Raw genomic sequence first — 14,746 nt, forward strand, 5'->3', positions numbered from 1 at the left:
CGTAAAAGTACAGGCTTCCCACTGGGAATGCAAAGTCCGAAAATCTTGCGGCTGCGACCCAAAAAAACAATTATTTTCAACTCCCACCCACCCCCAACCCACCCATTCTTGGGGGTTAAAATCACCCCCTATGACTCTATTACTCTTTGGGTGAAAAATTTACCCCCGATTTCCCTTCTCATCCTAACTTCTAATTTAAACGTGTGTCCCTTGGTGTTCAAATCCTTCACCACAGAAAAGTAGTTTCCTGGTCATCTTTTTTAGTTCCCTTCAGAATCTTGAAAACTTCATACAAGTCACCTTGACAACTCTTTGCTAAACAAAGCCAACCCAACTTGTTTGATATTGCCTCCTAGCCTTGGCCACAGTGACCTCATTCCTTTCTGCCCTACTGTCAGTGTGATATATTGTTTTTGCAGTGAGGATGGGGTTGCTGGATCCTCAGCCTTCCCACTAATGTCTTACAGAGGCTGTGCTTTGCCAATTCTTCATTCCCCTGAGATGGGCAGAAATTCAGGAATATCTAAACGTGAAGATAAATGAACACTGGGATTAAACCTTAAGCTGAACACTCCAATCTGTGAGCTGCTGAGCTAAGATCATTTGTAATTTACAAAAAATTTTTGTTGTGTGTGAAACCTGGGACAACCTGGGTGAACATCTTCACTTCACTTAAAATTAGAGCAAGGCCTTCCAGAGGTGATGTCAGGAAACACTCTTCACACAAAGGGAGGTGGAAATCTGGAACTCTCTCCCAGAAGCTGTTGAGGCTGGGGGTCAATTGAAAATTTCAAGACTGAAATTGATAGATTTTTGCTAGCCAAGGGTATTAAGGGTAATGGAACCAAGGTGGGTAATGGAACCAAGGCGGGTAAATGGAGTTAAGATACAGATCAGCCATGATCTAATTGAATGGTGGAACAGGCTTGAGGGGCTGAATGGCCTCCTCATGTTCCTATGTTCACTTACTCTAGTGGTGTTGGAGCTCAATTACAAATTCTAATCCAAGAAGAAAGGACATATTTTCTCTTACTGAGCAGGCTGATTCATCCAATTCATTGCCCCAGATATAAACATTGGTTAGGGTTTTGTTGGATTTCAAGGCATTAGCGAGAGCCACAAGGCCGACTCCAGTGATACTGTTGCTGACGACAGACAATCTGGTGAAAAACAAGATATTTAAATGATTTCCATAAATGGGTTTCAAAACTTTTAGTGTGATTACTTCACAATTTTTTTATTTAGAAACTTGGATGTTGATGGTGGGGGGTTCAGCAATGGTAATGCCATTGAATGTCATGGGGAGGTGGTTAGACTCTCTCTTGTTGGAACCTGGCACTTGTGTGATACAAATGTTACTTGCCACTTATGAGCCCAAGCCTGGATGTTGTCCAGGTCTTGCTGCATACGGGCTCGGACTGCTTCATTATCTGAGGGGTTGCGAATGGAGCTGAACACTGTGCAATCATCAGCGAACATCCCCATTTCTGACCTTATAATGGATGGAAGGTCATTGATGAAGCAGCTGGAGGTGGTTGGGCCGAGGACACTGTCCTGAGGAACTCCTGAAACGATGTCCTAGGGCCGAGATGATTGGCCTCCAACAACCACTACCATCTTCCTTTATACCAGGCAAGTCTCCAGCCACTGATCCCCCAAGTGGAATAGGAGACTGATACAGATTAAACGCATCCGATTGCAGCCTGGGAATTTGGATGTCCCCTGACAAGATGTACTGCCAATGGTAACATGCCAGCGAGACAGTAATCATAGAATCATACAGCACAGGAGGAGGCCATCGTTCCTGTGTGCTAGCTCTTTGAAAGAGCTATCCAATTAGTCCCATTCCCCTGCTCTTTCCCCATAGCTCTGTAAATTCTTTCCCTTCAAGTATTTATCTAATTCCCTTTTGAAATTTATTATTGAATCTACTTCCACCGCCCTTTCATGCAATGCATTCCAGATCGTAACAACTTGCTGTGTAAAATTTTTTTCCTCATGTCTCATCTGGTTATTTTGCCAATTCCTTTAAATCTGTGTTCTCTGGTTACCGACCCTCCTGCCACTGGAACGAGTTTCTCCTTATTTACTCCATCAAACCAGTTCATGATTTTAAACACCTCGATCAAATCTTCCCTTAACCTTCTCTGCTCTAAGGAGAACAATCCCAGCTTCTCCAGTCTCTCCACATGACTGAAGTCCCTCATCCCTGGTACCATTCTAGTAAATCTTTTCTGCACCCTCTCTAAGTCCTTGAAATCCTTCTTAAAGTGGGGTGCCCAAAGTTGAACACAATATTCCAGCTGAGGCCTAACCAGTGTTTTATAAAGGTTTGGCATAACTTCCTTGTTTTTGTACTCTATGCCTCTATTAATAAAGCCCAGGATCCCATATGCTTTTTTAACAGCCTTCTCAACTTGTCCTGCCACCTTCAAAGATTTGTGTACGTCCACCCCAGGTCTCTCTGTTCCTGCACCCTCTTTAAAATTGTACCATTTAGTTTATATTGCCTCCCCTCATTCTTCCTACCAAAATGTATCACTTCACACTTCTCTGCGTTAAATTTCATCTGCCATGTGTCTGCCCATTTCACCAGCCTGTCTATGTCCTACTGAGGTCTGTTACTATCCTCCACATTATTTAATACATTTCTGAGTTTTGTGTCCTCTGCAAACTTTGAAATTATACCCTCTGTACCCAAGTCCAGGTCGTTACTATACATCAAAAAGAGCAGTGGTCCTAACACTGACCCCTGGGGAACACCACTGTATACTTACCTCCAGTCTGAAAAACAACCGTTCACCATTACTCTCTGCTTTCTGTCCCTTAGCCAATTTTGTATCCATGCTGCCACTGTCCCTTTAATCCCATGGGCTTTAATTTTGCTAACAAGTCTATGATGTGGTACTTTATCAAACGACCTTTAAAAGCCAATATACACATCAACTGCACTACCCTCATCAACCCTCTCCGTTACTTCATTAAAGAACTCAATCAAGTTCGTCAAACATGATTTTCCTTCAACAAATTCGAGCTGACTTTCATTTATTGGCCCAGACTTTTCCAAGTGCCAATTAATTTTGTTCCAGATTATTGTCTCTAAAAGTTTCCCCACCACCGACATTAGCCTGACTGGCCTGTAATTGCTGGGTTTATCCCTCTCCCCTTTTTGAACAGGGGAGTAACATTTACAATCCTCCAGTCCTCTGGCACCGTCCCCATATCTAAGGAGGATTGGAAGATTGTGGCCAGAGCTTCTGCAATTTCCACCCTTCCCTCAGTAACCTAGGATGCCTCACATCTGGACTTTCCTACTTTGAGAACTGCCAATTTTTTAAGTACCTCCTCTTTATCTATTTTTATCCTATCCAATATCGCTGCTACCTCCTCCTTTACTGCTACAATGGCAGCATCCTCTTCTCTAGTGACGACCGATGTGAAATATTCATTTAGTGTCTCAACCACACCCTCTGCCTCCACAAGAAGATCTCCTTTTTTGTCCCTAATCGGTCGGGCACTTCCTTTGACCACCCTTTTACTATTTATAGGTTTATAAAAAACTTTTGGGTTCCCTTTTATGTTAGCTGCTAATCTATTCTCATACTCTCTCTTTGCCCCTCTTATTCTCTTTTGTCTTAAGCCTCCTTTTCCTGTTTCATTTTACTCTCTATATCTTTAGTCACCCAGGGAGCTCTAGCTTTGGATGCACTTTCTTTCTCCCCCGTAGGGATGTGTCTACTCTGTACTCGAACCAACTCCTCCTTGAAGGCCTCCCATTGTTCAATTACTGTTTTGCCTTCCAATTTTTGATTCCAATCCACCTGGGCAAGATCCCTTATTAACTCACTGAAATGAGCTCTCCTCCAGTTAAGTATTTTACGCTTGATTGTTCCTTGTCCTTTTCCTATTCTAAACCTGATGATATGATGATGGAATAGCAGTTCTGATTCAGGTAGGGGACAGTCCTGTGAGGAGACAGGCTACAAGGGGTCCTTGATGTGGGTGTTTGCTTGGTGAATGTGCCAATCTATTGTAGACTGATTGATGTTGCAGACATTACTTCGGTACAGGAGGAGGCCACATTCAGCCCCTCAAGCCTGTTCCATCAATCAATTAGATCATGGCCAATCTGTATCTTAACTCCATCTACCCGCCTTAGCTCCATATCCCTTAATACGCTTACCCAACAAAAATCTATCGATCTCAGTCTTGAAAATTTCAATTGAGTCCCAGCATCCACAGCCATTTTTTACATAGAATGTATAGCACAGAAACCAGCCATTCGGGCCAACTGGTCCATGCCAGTGTTTGTGCTCCACACGAGCCTCCTCCCTCCTTAATTCATCTAACCCCAGCAATATACCCTTCTATTCCTTTCTCCTTCATGCATTTATCTAACTTCCCCTTAAATGCATCTGTGCTATTTGCCTCATCTCCAAATGGTAGCAAGTTCCACTTTCTAACCACTCTTTGGGTAAAGATGTGTCTCCTGAATTCCCTATTGGATTTATTAGTGACCATCTTATATTTATAGTCCCTAGTTATGGATTCCATCACAAGTTGGGAGTATAAACACTGGGTGACTGTAATCTGCGGAGTATAAACACTTTTTACACAGCGGCTGGTTAGGATCTGGAATGCACTGCCCGAGGGGATGGTGGAGGCAGATTCAATCATGGCCTTCAAAAGGGAACTGGATAAGTACTTGAAAGGAAAAAATTTGCAGGGCTACAGGGAAAGGGTGGGGGAGTGGGGCTAGCTGGATTACTGTTGCATAGAGCCGGCACGGACTCGATGGGCTGAATAGCCTCCTTCCTTGCTGCAACCTTTCTATGATTCTATAAACACTGGGCACTGGGTGTCTGTAATCTGCAGAGTATAAACTGTGCCGTTTCTGCTGATGATTGTCTAAGAGCTGTCTCCAGCCTGATTCTACTCACTAGATTAAGTTACACATTCCAGGGTGTTGTGCTTCTGCCAGGTTCCTGTGTTGTGAACAGGCCTGAAGACTTCAGGACTTTGGTTGTATGAAGTTTGTCGCACCTGCTCCAGATGAACCAGTTTTGATAGTTTTCAGCTCACACACTGACAGTAAAATAAACATGAACATTGCAGGATAGGAACAGGAGGAGGCCATTCAGCCCTTCGAGCCTGTACCGCCATTCAATTAGATAAATCAGTGGATTTTCTTTTAAGCACTCAAAAATCAATTCAAAATACAAACGTTTTAACACTTTAATTGTTCTCAGCCTCTCCTTTAGTTTATTTTTCTATCCAATTTCTAGTTTTAACATTAACAATAGAATCTTTCCACTTTTCCCTGTTAATCTGAGGGATGCGTCCAACATATTGGCCCTAAAATTCCAACAGGAGTTTCTCCGTCTCCTGCCGTAACTCCCCCAAAAATTTGGATCCCTGGTATAACCAGGCCTCTCTCTGATCTTCCAGCCCACTTATACATGGAGCACCCCACCGGGCCAATATCGAAATAACCATCAGTCCTCTTTCCCCACACTTGTTGATCCCATTCCCTTTTAAAGGTATCAATTTATCCGGAATGAAGTCCCTTCTCTGGGAGTCAGTTCCACATCCACTATCCTGTGGGGAACAATTCTTTTACCCAGGCTCATGAATGTAGAGGTTTTTAATTGGAAGACCCTTGGTCCTGGATTAACCCACTAGTCATACTGGATTTTGGGCAGATTAGATTCAAGTGCTGAGGAACTCACCCTAACAGCTGGTCGTTCATGTAGCGCAGAGCTTCACTAATGTACACCAGTCCCTTATCCTCAATTCTGTTTGCAGCCAAATCCAGAATCTTCAGGGGAGTGTTGTGTTTCAGCAGCTCCGCCAGAGCTCTCGCTCCATCGCAGGAGATCTGGTTACTGTCGTAACAAATTAAATCATAGAATCATAGAAGTTTACAACATGGAAACAGGCCCTTCGGCCCAACATGTCCATGTCACCCAGTTTATACCACTAAGCTAGTCCCAATTGCCTGCACTTGGCCCATATCCCTCTATACCCATCTTACCCATGTAACTGTCCAAATGCTTTTTAAAAGACAAAATTGTACCCGCCTCTACTACTGCCTCTGGCAGCTCGTTCCAGACACTCACCACCCTTTGAGTGAAAAAATTGCCCCTCTGGACCCTTTTGTATCTCTCCCCTCTCACCTTAAATCTATGCCCCCTCGTTATAGACTCCCCTACCTTTGGGAAAAGATTTTGACTATCGACCTTATCTATGCTCCTCATTATTTTATAGACTTCTATAAGATCACCCCGAAACCTCCTATTCTCCAGGGAAAAAGGTCTCAGCCTATCCAACCTCTCCCTATAAGTCAAACCATCAAGTCCCGGTAGCATCCTAGTAAATCTTTTCTGCACTCTTTCTAGTTTAATAATATCCTTTCTATAATAGGGTGACCAGAACTGTACACAGTATTCCAAGTGTGGCCTAACTAATGTCTTGTACAACTTCAACAAGACATCCCAACTCCTGCATTCAATGTTCTGACCAATGAAACCAAGCATGCTGAATGCCTTCTTCACCACCCTATCCACCTGTGACTCCACTTTCAAGGAGCTATGAACCTGTACTCCTAGATCTCTTTGTTCTATAACTCTCCCCAACGCCCTACCATTAACGGAGTAGGTCCTGGCCCGATTCGATCTACCAAAATGCATCACCTCACATTTATCTAAATTAAACTCCATCTGCCATTCATCGGCCCACTGGCCCAATTTATCAAGATCCCGTTGCAATCCTAGATAACCTTCTTCACTGTCCACAATGCCACCAATCTTGGTGTCATCTGCAAACTTACTAACCATGCCTCCTAAATTCTCATCCAAATCATGAATATAAACAACAAATAACTCTCTCCACTGCACAACATCTGCAGAATATTCTTTAATAGTCAGTGTAAGAGTCTGTCCCCTCCCCCCTCAAAACCCCCCAAAACACACGCCCCTAACCCTCCCTCCCCAAACCCCGCCCCCCACTCCCAACCCCCGATCCCAAGTTCTGTCAGAGAGAGGACACAGGGACGATGAGTGAATGGGGAAAGGGCTGGGGAATGGGACTAAGGGGAGGGTCTGTCAGAGAGGGAGTACACGGGTGATGGAGTGAATGGCTGCCTTCTGTGCTGTAAAATTGTATGATTCTATTTTGGACCAACAAATACTCCCAGCACAAGTACAGCTGCCTGACCATGATGCAAGAATTCCTCTGGTCACTGTGTGCAGGAACTTTGTAAATGCATTTGGGAAGATCTAAAAGAATGTGTTTCCAGTTACACTGAAAGGACCAAACAGAAAATATTTACAAATACATTTTTAATATATTTCTACCAATGGTAACCAGAGACATTCTAATGTATCTTAACCCCAGTCTAAGAAAAGCATCCCCTACAACAACAACAACTTGCATTTATATAGCACCTTTAACTTCACAGGTGCAATTATCAGACAAATTTTGACACCGAGCCACAAACGGAGATATTAGGACAGGTGACCAAAAGCTTGGTCAAAAAGGTAGATTTTAAGGAGCGTCTTAAATGAGAAGAGTGAGGTTTAGGGAGGGAATTCCAGAGCTTAGGGCGTAGGCAGCTGAAGGCACGGCCATCAATGGTGGAGTGATTAAAATGGAGGATGCGCAAGAGACCAGAATTGGAGGAGTGCAGGGATTTCGGAGGGTTGTAGGGCTGGAGGAGTTACAGAGATAGAGGGCTGAGGCCACGGAGGGATTTGAACATAAGGATGAGAATTTTAAATTCAAAGTGTTCCCGGACCGGGAGCCAACGTAGGTCAGCGAGCACAGGGGTGATGGGAGAACGGGACTTGGTGCGAGTTATGATACGGGCAGCAGAGTTTTGGATGAGCTCAAGTTTACAGAGGTTGGAAAGTAGGAGGCCGGCCAGGAGAGCATTGGACTAGTTGAGTCTGGCATGAATGGGGGTTTCAGCAGCAGATGGGCTGAGGAGGGGCGGAGATAGGCAATGTTACGGAGATGGAAATAGGCGGTCTTGGTGATGGAACGGATATGGGGTTGGATGCTCAGCTCAGGTTCAAATAGATTCCGAACTCCACGGGGGTGATTTTAAACCCCAAGAACGGGTGGGTTGGGGGTGGGTGGGAGTTGAAATTAGTTGTTTTTTGGGTTGCAACTGCAACCCGGCTTTATTTCCGGGTTTAACTTCGGTGCGTAAAAATACAAGCTTCCCACTGGGAATGCAAAGTCTGAAAATTTTGCGGTCGCGACCCAAAAAAACAACTATTTTCAACTCCCACCCGCCCCCAACCCACCCGCTCTTGGGGTTTAAAATAACCCCCCATAAGCCTGAAATTTCTTTGCTTCTGATAATGTCTCAGAGAACAAGTAATATATTTCTCAGGAGTTTAATGGCTGCGCTCTTAGTGGAGCTACTGAGTAGAATCATAGAATAGAATCATAGAATCTTACAGCACAGAAGGAGGCCATTTGGCCATTCGTGCCTGTGCCAACTCTTTGAAGGAGTTGTCCAATTTAGTCCCACACCCCAGCTCTTTCCCATAACCCCACAAATTAGTCTTCTTCAAGTTCATGTCCAATTGCCTTTTGAAAGTTCCTATGGAATCTGCTTCCACCACCCTTTCAGGTAGTGCTTTCCAGATCTAAACAACCCACTGTTTTTAAAAAAAATTCTCCTCATTTCTCCTCTAGTTATTTGGCCAATTATTTTAAATCTATGACCTCTGGTTACCGACCCACTTGCCAGAGGAAATAGTTTCTCCCTACTTGTTCTATCAAAACTCATTATTTTGAATACCTCTATTAGGACCTTCTCTGCTCTAGGGAGAAGAATCCCAGCTTCTCCAATCTCTCCATATAACTAAAGTCCCTCATCCCTGGTATCACCCTGGTAAACCTCCTCTCTACCCTCTCCAAGACCTTGACATCCTTCCTAAAGTGTTGTGCCCAGAATTGAACACATTACTCCAGCTGAGGCCTAACCAGGTATTTGTAAAGGTTTAGCATAACTTCCTTGTTTTTGTATTCAATGCCCCTATTTACAAAGACAAGTATCCCATACACTTTCTTAACTGCCTTATCAACTTGCCCTGCCACCTTCAAAGATTTGTGAATTTGCACCCCCAGGTCCCTCTGCTCTTGCACCCCCTCAAAATAGCACCATTTAGATTATACTGCATCTCCATGTTGTTCCCCCCAAAGTGCATCACTTTACACTTCTCTGCATTAAATTTCCTCTGCCATGTGTCTGCCCATTTCACCAGTCTGTCTAAGTCCTCCTGAAGTCTGCTTCTATCCTCCTCACTATGTTGCCGGTTTTGTATCATTCGCAAACTTTGAAATAGTATTCCCTATACCCAAGAAAGGTCATTTATACATAACAAGAAAAGCAATGGTCCTAATACTGACCCCTGGGTGACCCCATTGCATCCTTCTCCCCAATCAGAAAAACATCCGTTCACCACTACTCTCTGCCTCCTATCCCTTAGCCAATTACGTCCCCAAGTTACCACCGTCCCTTTAATTCCGCGTGTTTCTTTTTTCTGAATAAATCTGTTATGTGTCAATTGATCAAATGCCTTTTTAAAGTCCATGTATTCAACATCTACTGCACTACCTTCATCAACCCTCTCTGTTACTTCATCAGAGAACTTAATCAGGTTAGTCAGATACGATTTGCCTTCAACAAATCCGTGCTGGCTGTCTCTTATTAACCAATGTTTCTCCAAGTGAGAATTAATTTTAGAAACATAGAAACATAGAAAATAGAAGCAGGAGTAGGCCATTCGGCCCTTCAAGCTTACTCTGCCATTCAATATGATCATGGCTGATCCTCTATCTCAATACCATATTCCCGCTCTCTCCCAATACCCCTTCATGCCTTTTGTGTCTAGAAATCTATCTAGCTCCTTCTTAAATATATTCAGTGACTTGGCCTGGTAGAGAATTCCACAGGTTCACCACCCTCTGAGTGAAGAAATTTCTACTCATCTCAGTCCTAAATGTCCTACCCAGTATCCTGAGACTGTTACCCCTCGTTCTAGACCTCCCAGCCAGGGGAAAGATCTTCCCTGCATCCAATCTGCCTAGCCCTGTCAGAATTTTATATATTTCAATGAGATCCCCTCTCATTCAGTGGATGTCCAAAGGGACTTAAGGGTTCAGGTACATAGATCATTGAAGTGTCATGAACAAGTGCAGAAAATAATCAAGAAGGCAAATGGAATGTTGGCCTTTATATCTAGAGGACTAGAGTACAAGGGGGCAGAAGTTATGCTTCAGCTATACAAAACCCTGGTTAGACCGCACCTGGAGTACTGAGAGCAGTTCTGGGCACCGCACCTTTGGAAGGACATATTGGCCTTGGAGGGAGTGCAGCGTAGGTTTACTAGAATGATACCAGGACTTCAAGGGTTAAGTTACGAGGAGAGATTACACAAATTGGAGTTGTATTCTCTAGAATTTCGAAGGTTAAGGGGTGATCTGATCAAAGTTTACAAGATATTAAGGGGAACAGATAGGGTGGATAGAGAGAAACTATTTCCGTTGGTTGGGGATTCTAGGAGTTGGGGGCACAGTCTAAAAATTAGGGCCAGACCTTTCAGGAGCGAGATTAGAAAACATTTCTACACACAAAGGGTGGTAGAAGTTTGGAACTCTCTTCTGCAAACGGCAGTTGATACTAGCTCAATTGCTAAATTTAAATCTGAGATAGATAGCTTTTTAGCAACCAAAGGTATTAAGGGATATGGGCCAAAGGCAGGTATATGGAGTTAGATCACAGATCAGCCATGATCTTATCAAATGGTGGAACAGGCATGAGGGGCTGAATGGCCTACTCCTGTTCCAATGTTCCTATTCTTCTAAACTCGAGTGAATATAGGCCGAGTCGACCCAATCTCTCCTCATACGACAGTCCTGCCATCCCAGGAATCAGTCTGGTGAACATTTGCTGCACTCCCTCAATGGCAAGTATATCCTTTCTTAGGTAAGGAGACCAAAACTGCACACAATATTCCAGGTGTGGTCTCACCAAGGCCCTGTATAACTGCAGTAAGGCATCCTTGCTCCTGTACTCAAATCCTCTTACAATAAAGGCATTTATAATAGCATTTGCCTTCCTAACTGCTTGCTGCACCTGCATGTTTGCTTTCAGTGACTGGTATACAAGGACACCCAGGTCCCTTTGTACATCAACATTCCCCAATCTATCACCATTTAAATAATACTCTGCCTTTCTGTTTTTCCTTCCGAAGTGGATAACTTCACATTTATCCACGTTATACTGCATCTGCCATGTATTTGCCCACTCACTCAACTTGTCTAAATCACCTTGAAGCCTTTGTTTGAGTTTGATTGTTTGAGTCATACAGCACGGATAGAGGCCCTTCGGCCCATCGTGTCCGCTCCGGCCATCAAGCCCTGTCTACTCTAATCCCATATTCCAGCATTTGGTCCGTAGCCTTGTATGCTATGGCATTTCAAGTGCTCATCCAAATGCTTCTTGAATGTTGTGAGGGTTCCTGCCTCCACAATCCTTTCAGGCAGTGAGTTCCAGACTCCAACCACCCTCTGGGTGAAAAAGTTCTTTCTCAAATCCCCTCTAAACCTCCCGCCTTTTACCTTGAATCTATGTCCCCTTTTATAGAACCCTCAACGAAGGGAAAAAGCTCCTTAGTATCCATCCTATCTGTGCCCCTCATAATTTTGTACACCTCAATCATGTCCCCCCTCAGCCTCCTCTGCTCCAAGGAAAACAAACCCAATCTTCCCAGTCTCTCTTCATAGCTGAAGCGCTCCAGCCCTGGTAACATCCTGGTGAATCTCCTCTGCACCCTCTCCAAAGCGATCACATCCTTCCTGTAGTGTGGCGACCAGAACTGCACACAGTACTCCAGCTGTGGCCTAACCAGTGTTTTATACAGCTCCATCATAACCTCCTTGCTCTTATATTCTATGCCTCGGCTAATAAAGGCAAGTATCCCATATGCCTTCTTTACCACCTTATCTACCTGTTCCGCCACCTTCAGGGATCTGTGAACTTGCACACCAAGATCCCTCTGACCCTCTGTCTTGCCTAGGGTCTTCCCATTCATTGTGTATTCCCTTGCCTTGTTAGTCCCTCCAAAGTGCATCACCTCGCACTTTTCCGGGTTAAATTCCATTTGCCACTGTTCCGCCCATCTGACCAACCCATCTATATCGTCCTGCAGACTGAGGCTATCCTCCTCGCTATTTACCACCCTATCAATTTTTGTATCATCAGCAAACTTACTGATCATACCTTTTACATTCATATCCAAGTCATTAATGTAGACCACAAACAGCAAGGGACCCAGCACCGATCCCTGTGGTACCCCACTGGCCACAGGCTTCCAGTCACAAAAACAACCTTCAACCATCACCCTCTGCCTTCTGCCACTAATGTGGAGATGCCGGTGATGGACTGGGGTTGACAATTGTAAACAATTTTACAACACCAAGTTATAGTCCAGCAATTTTATTTTAAATTCACAAGCTTTCGGAGGCTTCCTCCTTCCTCAGGTAAATGAGGAAGGAGGAAGCCTCCGAAAGCTTGTGAATTTAAAATAAAATTGCTGGACTATAACTTCTGCCACTAAGCCAGTTTTGTATCCAAAGTGCCAAGGCACCCTGGATTCCATGGGCTCGTACCTTCTTGACCAGTCTCCTGTGGGGGACTTTATCGAAGGCCTTACTGAAATCCATGTATACCACATCCACTGCGTTACCCTCATCCACACGCCTAGTCACCCCCTCAAAAAATTCAATCAAATTAGTCAGACATGATCTTCCCTTGACAAAGCCATGTTGACTATCCCTGATTAATCCTTGCTTCTCCAAGTGGAGACTAATTTTGTCCTTCAGAATTTTTTCCAATAATTTTCCTACCACTGATGTTAGGCTCACTGGCCTGTAGTTCCCCGGTTTTTCCCTACTCCCCTTCTTGAATAATGGTATTACATTAGCGGTTCTCCAGTCCTCTGGCACATCCCCTGTGGCCAGAGAGGTTCTGAATATATGTGTTAGAGCCCCCGCAATCTCCTCCTTTGCCTCACACAGTAGCCTGGGATACATTTCGTCCGGGCCTGGGGATTTATCCATTTATAGGCCTGCTAAAACCGCCAATACCTCCTCCCGCTCGATGTTAATATGTTCGAGTATATCACATTCCCCCTGCCGTATTTCTATGTCTACATCGTCCTTCTCCATAGTGAAAACAGATGCAAAAAATTCATTTAGAACCCCTCCTACATCTGCCGGCTCCACACACAGATTGCCATTTTTGTCCCGAATGGGCCCTATTTTTTCCCTAGTCATCCTCTTACCCTTAATATACTTATAAAACATCTTAGGATTTTCCTTTATTTTGCTCGCCAGTGTTATTTCATGGCCCCTCCTTGATCTCCTAATTTCTTTTTTAAGTATCCCCCTGCACTTTTTGTGCTCCTCTAGGGCTTCCTCCGTCTTTAGCCTTTTGTATCTGCCAAAAGCCCTCCTTTTTATCCTAATCCATTCTCGTATATCCCCTGACATCCAAGGTTCCCTGGAGTTCTTGGAACCACCCTTGACCTTTACGGGAACATGTTGCCATTGTATGGTCTCAATCTCCCTTCTGAAAGACTCCCATTGCTCCGATGCGGATTTTCCTACAAGCAGCTGATCCCAGTCCATTTTGGCCAGATCCTGCCTTATCCTATTAAAATCGGCCTTCCCCCAATTTAGAACCTTTATTTCCGGCCCCTCCCTATCCTTTTCCATGACCACCTTAAATCTTACCGAATTATGGTCACTGTCACCAAAGTGCTCACCTACTAGCACTTCTTCCACTTGGCCGGCCACATTCCCTAGAATTAGGTCCAGTACCGCCCCCTCTCTTGTAGGACTTTCTACATGCTGGCTCAAAAAGCTCTCCTGGATGCACGTTAAGAATTTTGTACCCTCTAAGCCTTTTACACTCTGAGTATCCCAGTTAATATTGGGGAAGTTGAAATCCCCCACTATTATTACCCTATTATTTGCACAATTTTCTGAGATTTGCCTACATATCTGTTCCTCTATCTCCCCCTGACTGTTTGGGGGCCTATAGTACACTCCCATCAAAGTGCTTGCCCCCTTTTTGTTTTTAAGCTCCACCCATATGGCCTCATTAGAGGAACCTGCTAATATATCATCCCTCCTTATGGCAGTAATTGATTCTTTAATTAATATTGCGACCCCCCTCCTCTTATACCTCCCCCTCTGTCTCACCTGAAGATTCTGTACCCCGGAATATTGAGCTGCCAGTCTTGCCCCTCCCTCAACCATGTCTCTGTGACAGCAACAATATCATACTCCCATGTGTTTATCAACCTCTTTGCATCCTCCTCACAACTCACGATCCCACCTAGTTTTGTGTCGTCAGCAAACTTGGAAATATTACATTTGGTTCCCTCATTCAAATCATTGATATATATTGTGAATAGCTGGGGCCCAAGCACTGATCCCTGCGGTACCCCACTAGTCACTGCCTGCCACCCCGAAAAGGACCCATTTATTCCTACTCTCTGTTTCCTGTCTGTTAACCAATTTTCAATCCATGCCAGTATATTCCCCCCAGTCTCATGTGCTTTAATTTTGCACACTAACCTCTTATGTGGAACTTTATCATTGGCCTTCTGAAAATCCAAATACACCACATCCACTGATTCTCCCTTATCTATTCTACCAGTTA

At 44.2% G+C, this 14,746-nt stretch overlaps 1 protein-coding gene across 1 annotated transcript in view; it reads right to left on the reverse strand.

The window, feature by feature from the left end:
- Positions 1 to 14,746, reverse strand: part of lrrc34 (leucine rich repeat containing 34) — a 71,898-nt gene that overhangs the window by 9,414 nt on the left and 47,738 nt on the right. The window contains exons 8-9 of the mRNA XM_067994817.1: positions 5,730 to 5,885; positions 1,034 to 1,160 (exon numbers count right to left, since the gene is read on the reverse strand). Of these exons, the coding sequence (XP_067850918.1) occupies positions 1,034 to 1,160; positions 5,730 to 5,885 (283 nt within the window). The remainder of the gene's footprint in view (positions 1 to 1,033; positions 1,161 to 5,729; positions 5,886 to 14,746) is intronic.

The sequence above is a fragment of the Heptranchias perlo genome, chromosome 13 (assembly GCF_035084215.1).
Source record: "Heptranchias perlo isolate sHepPer1 chromosome 13, sHepPer1.hap1, whole genome shotgun sequence".
Classification (NCBI taxonomy): Eukaryota; Metazoa; Chordata; class Chondrichthyes; order Hexanchiformes; family Hexanchidae; genus Heptranchias; species Heptranchias perlo.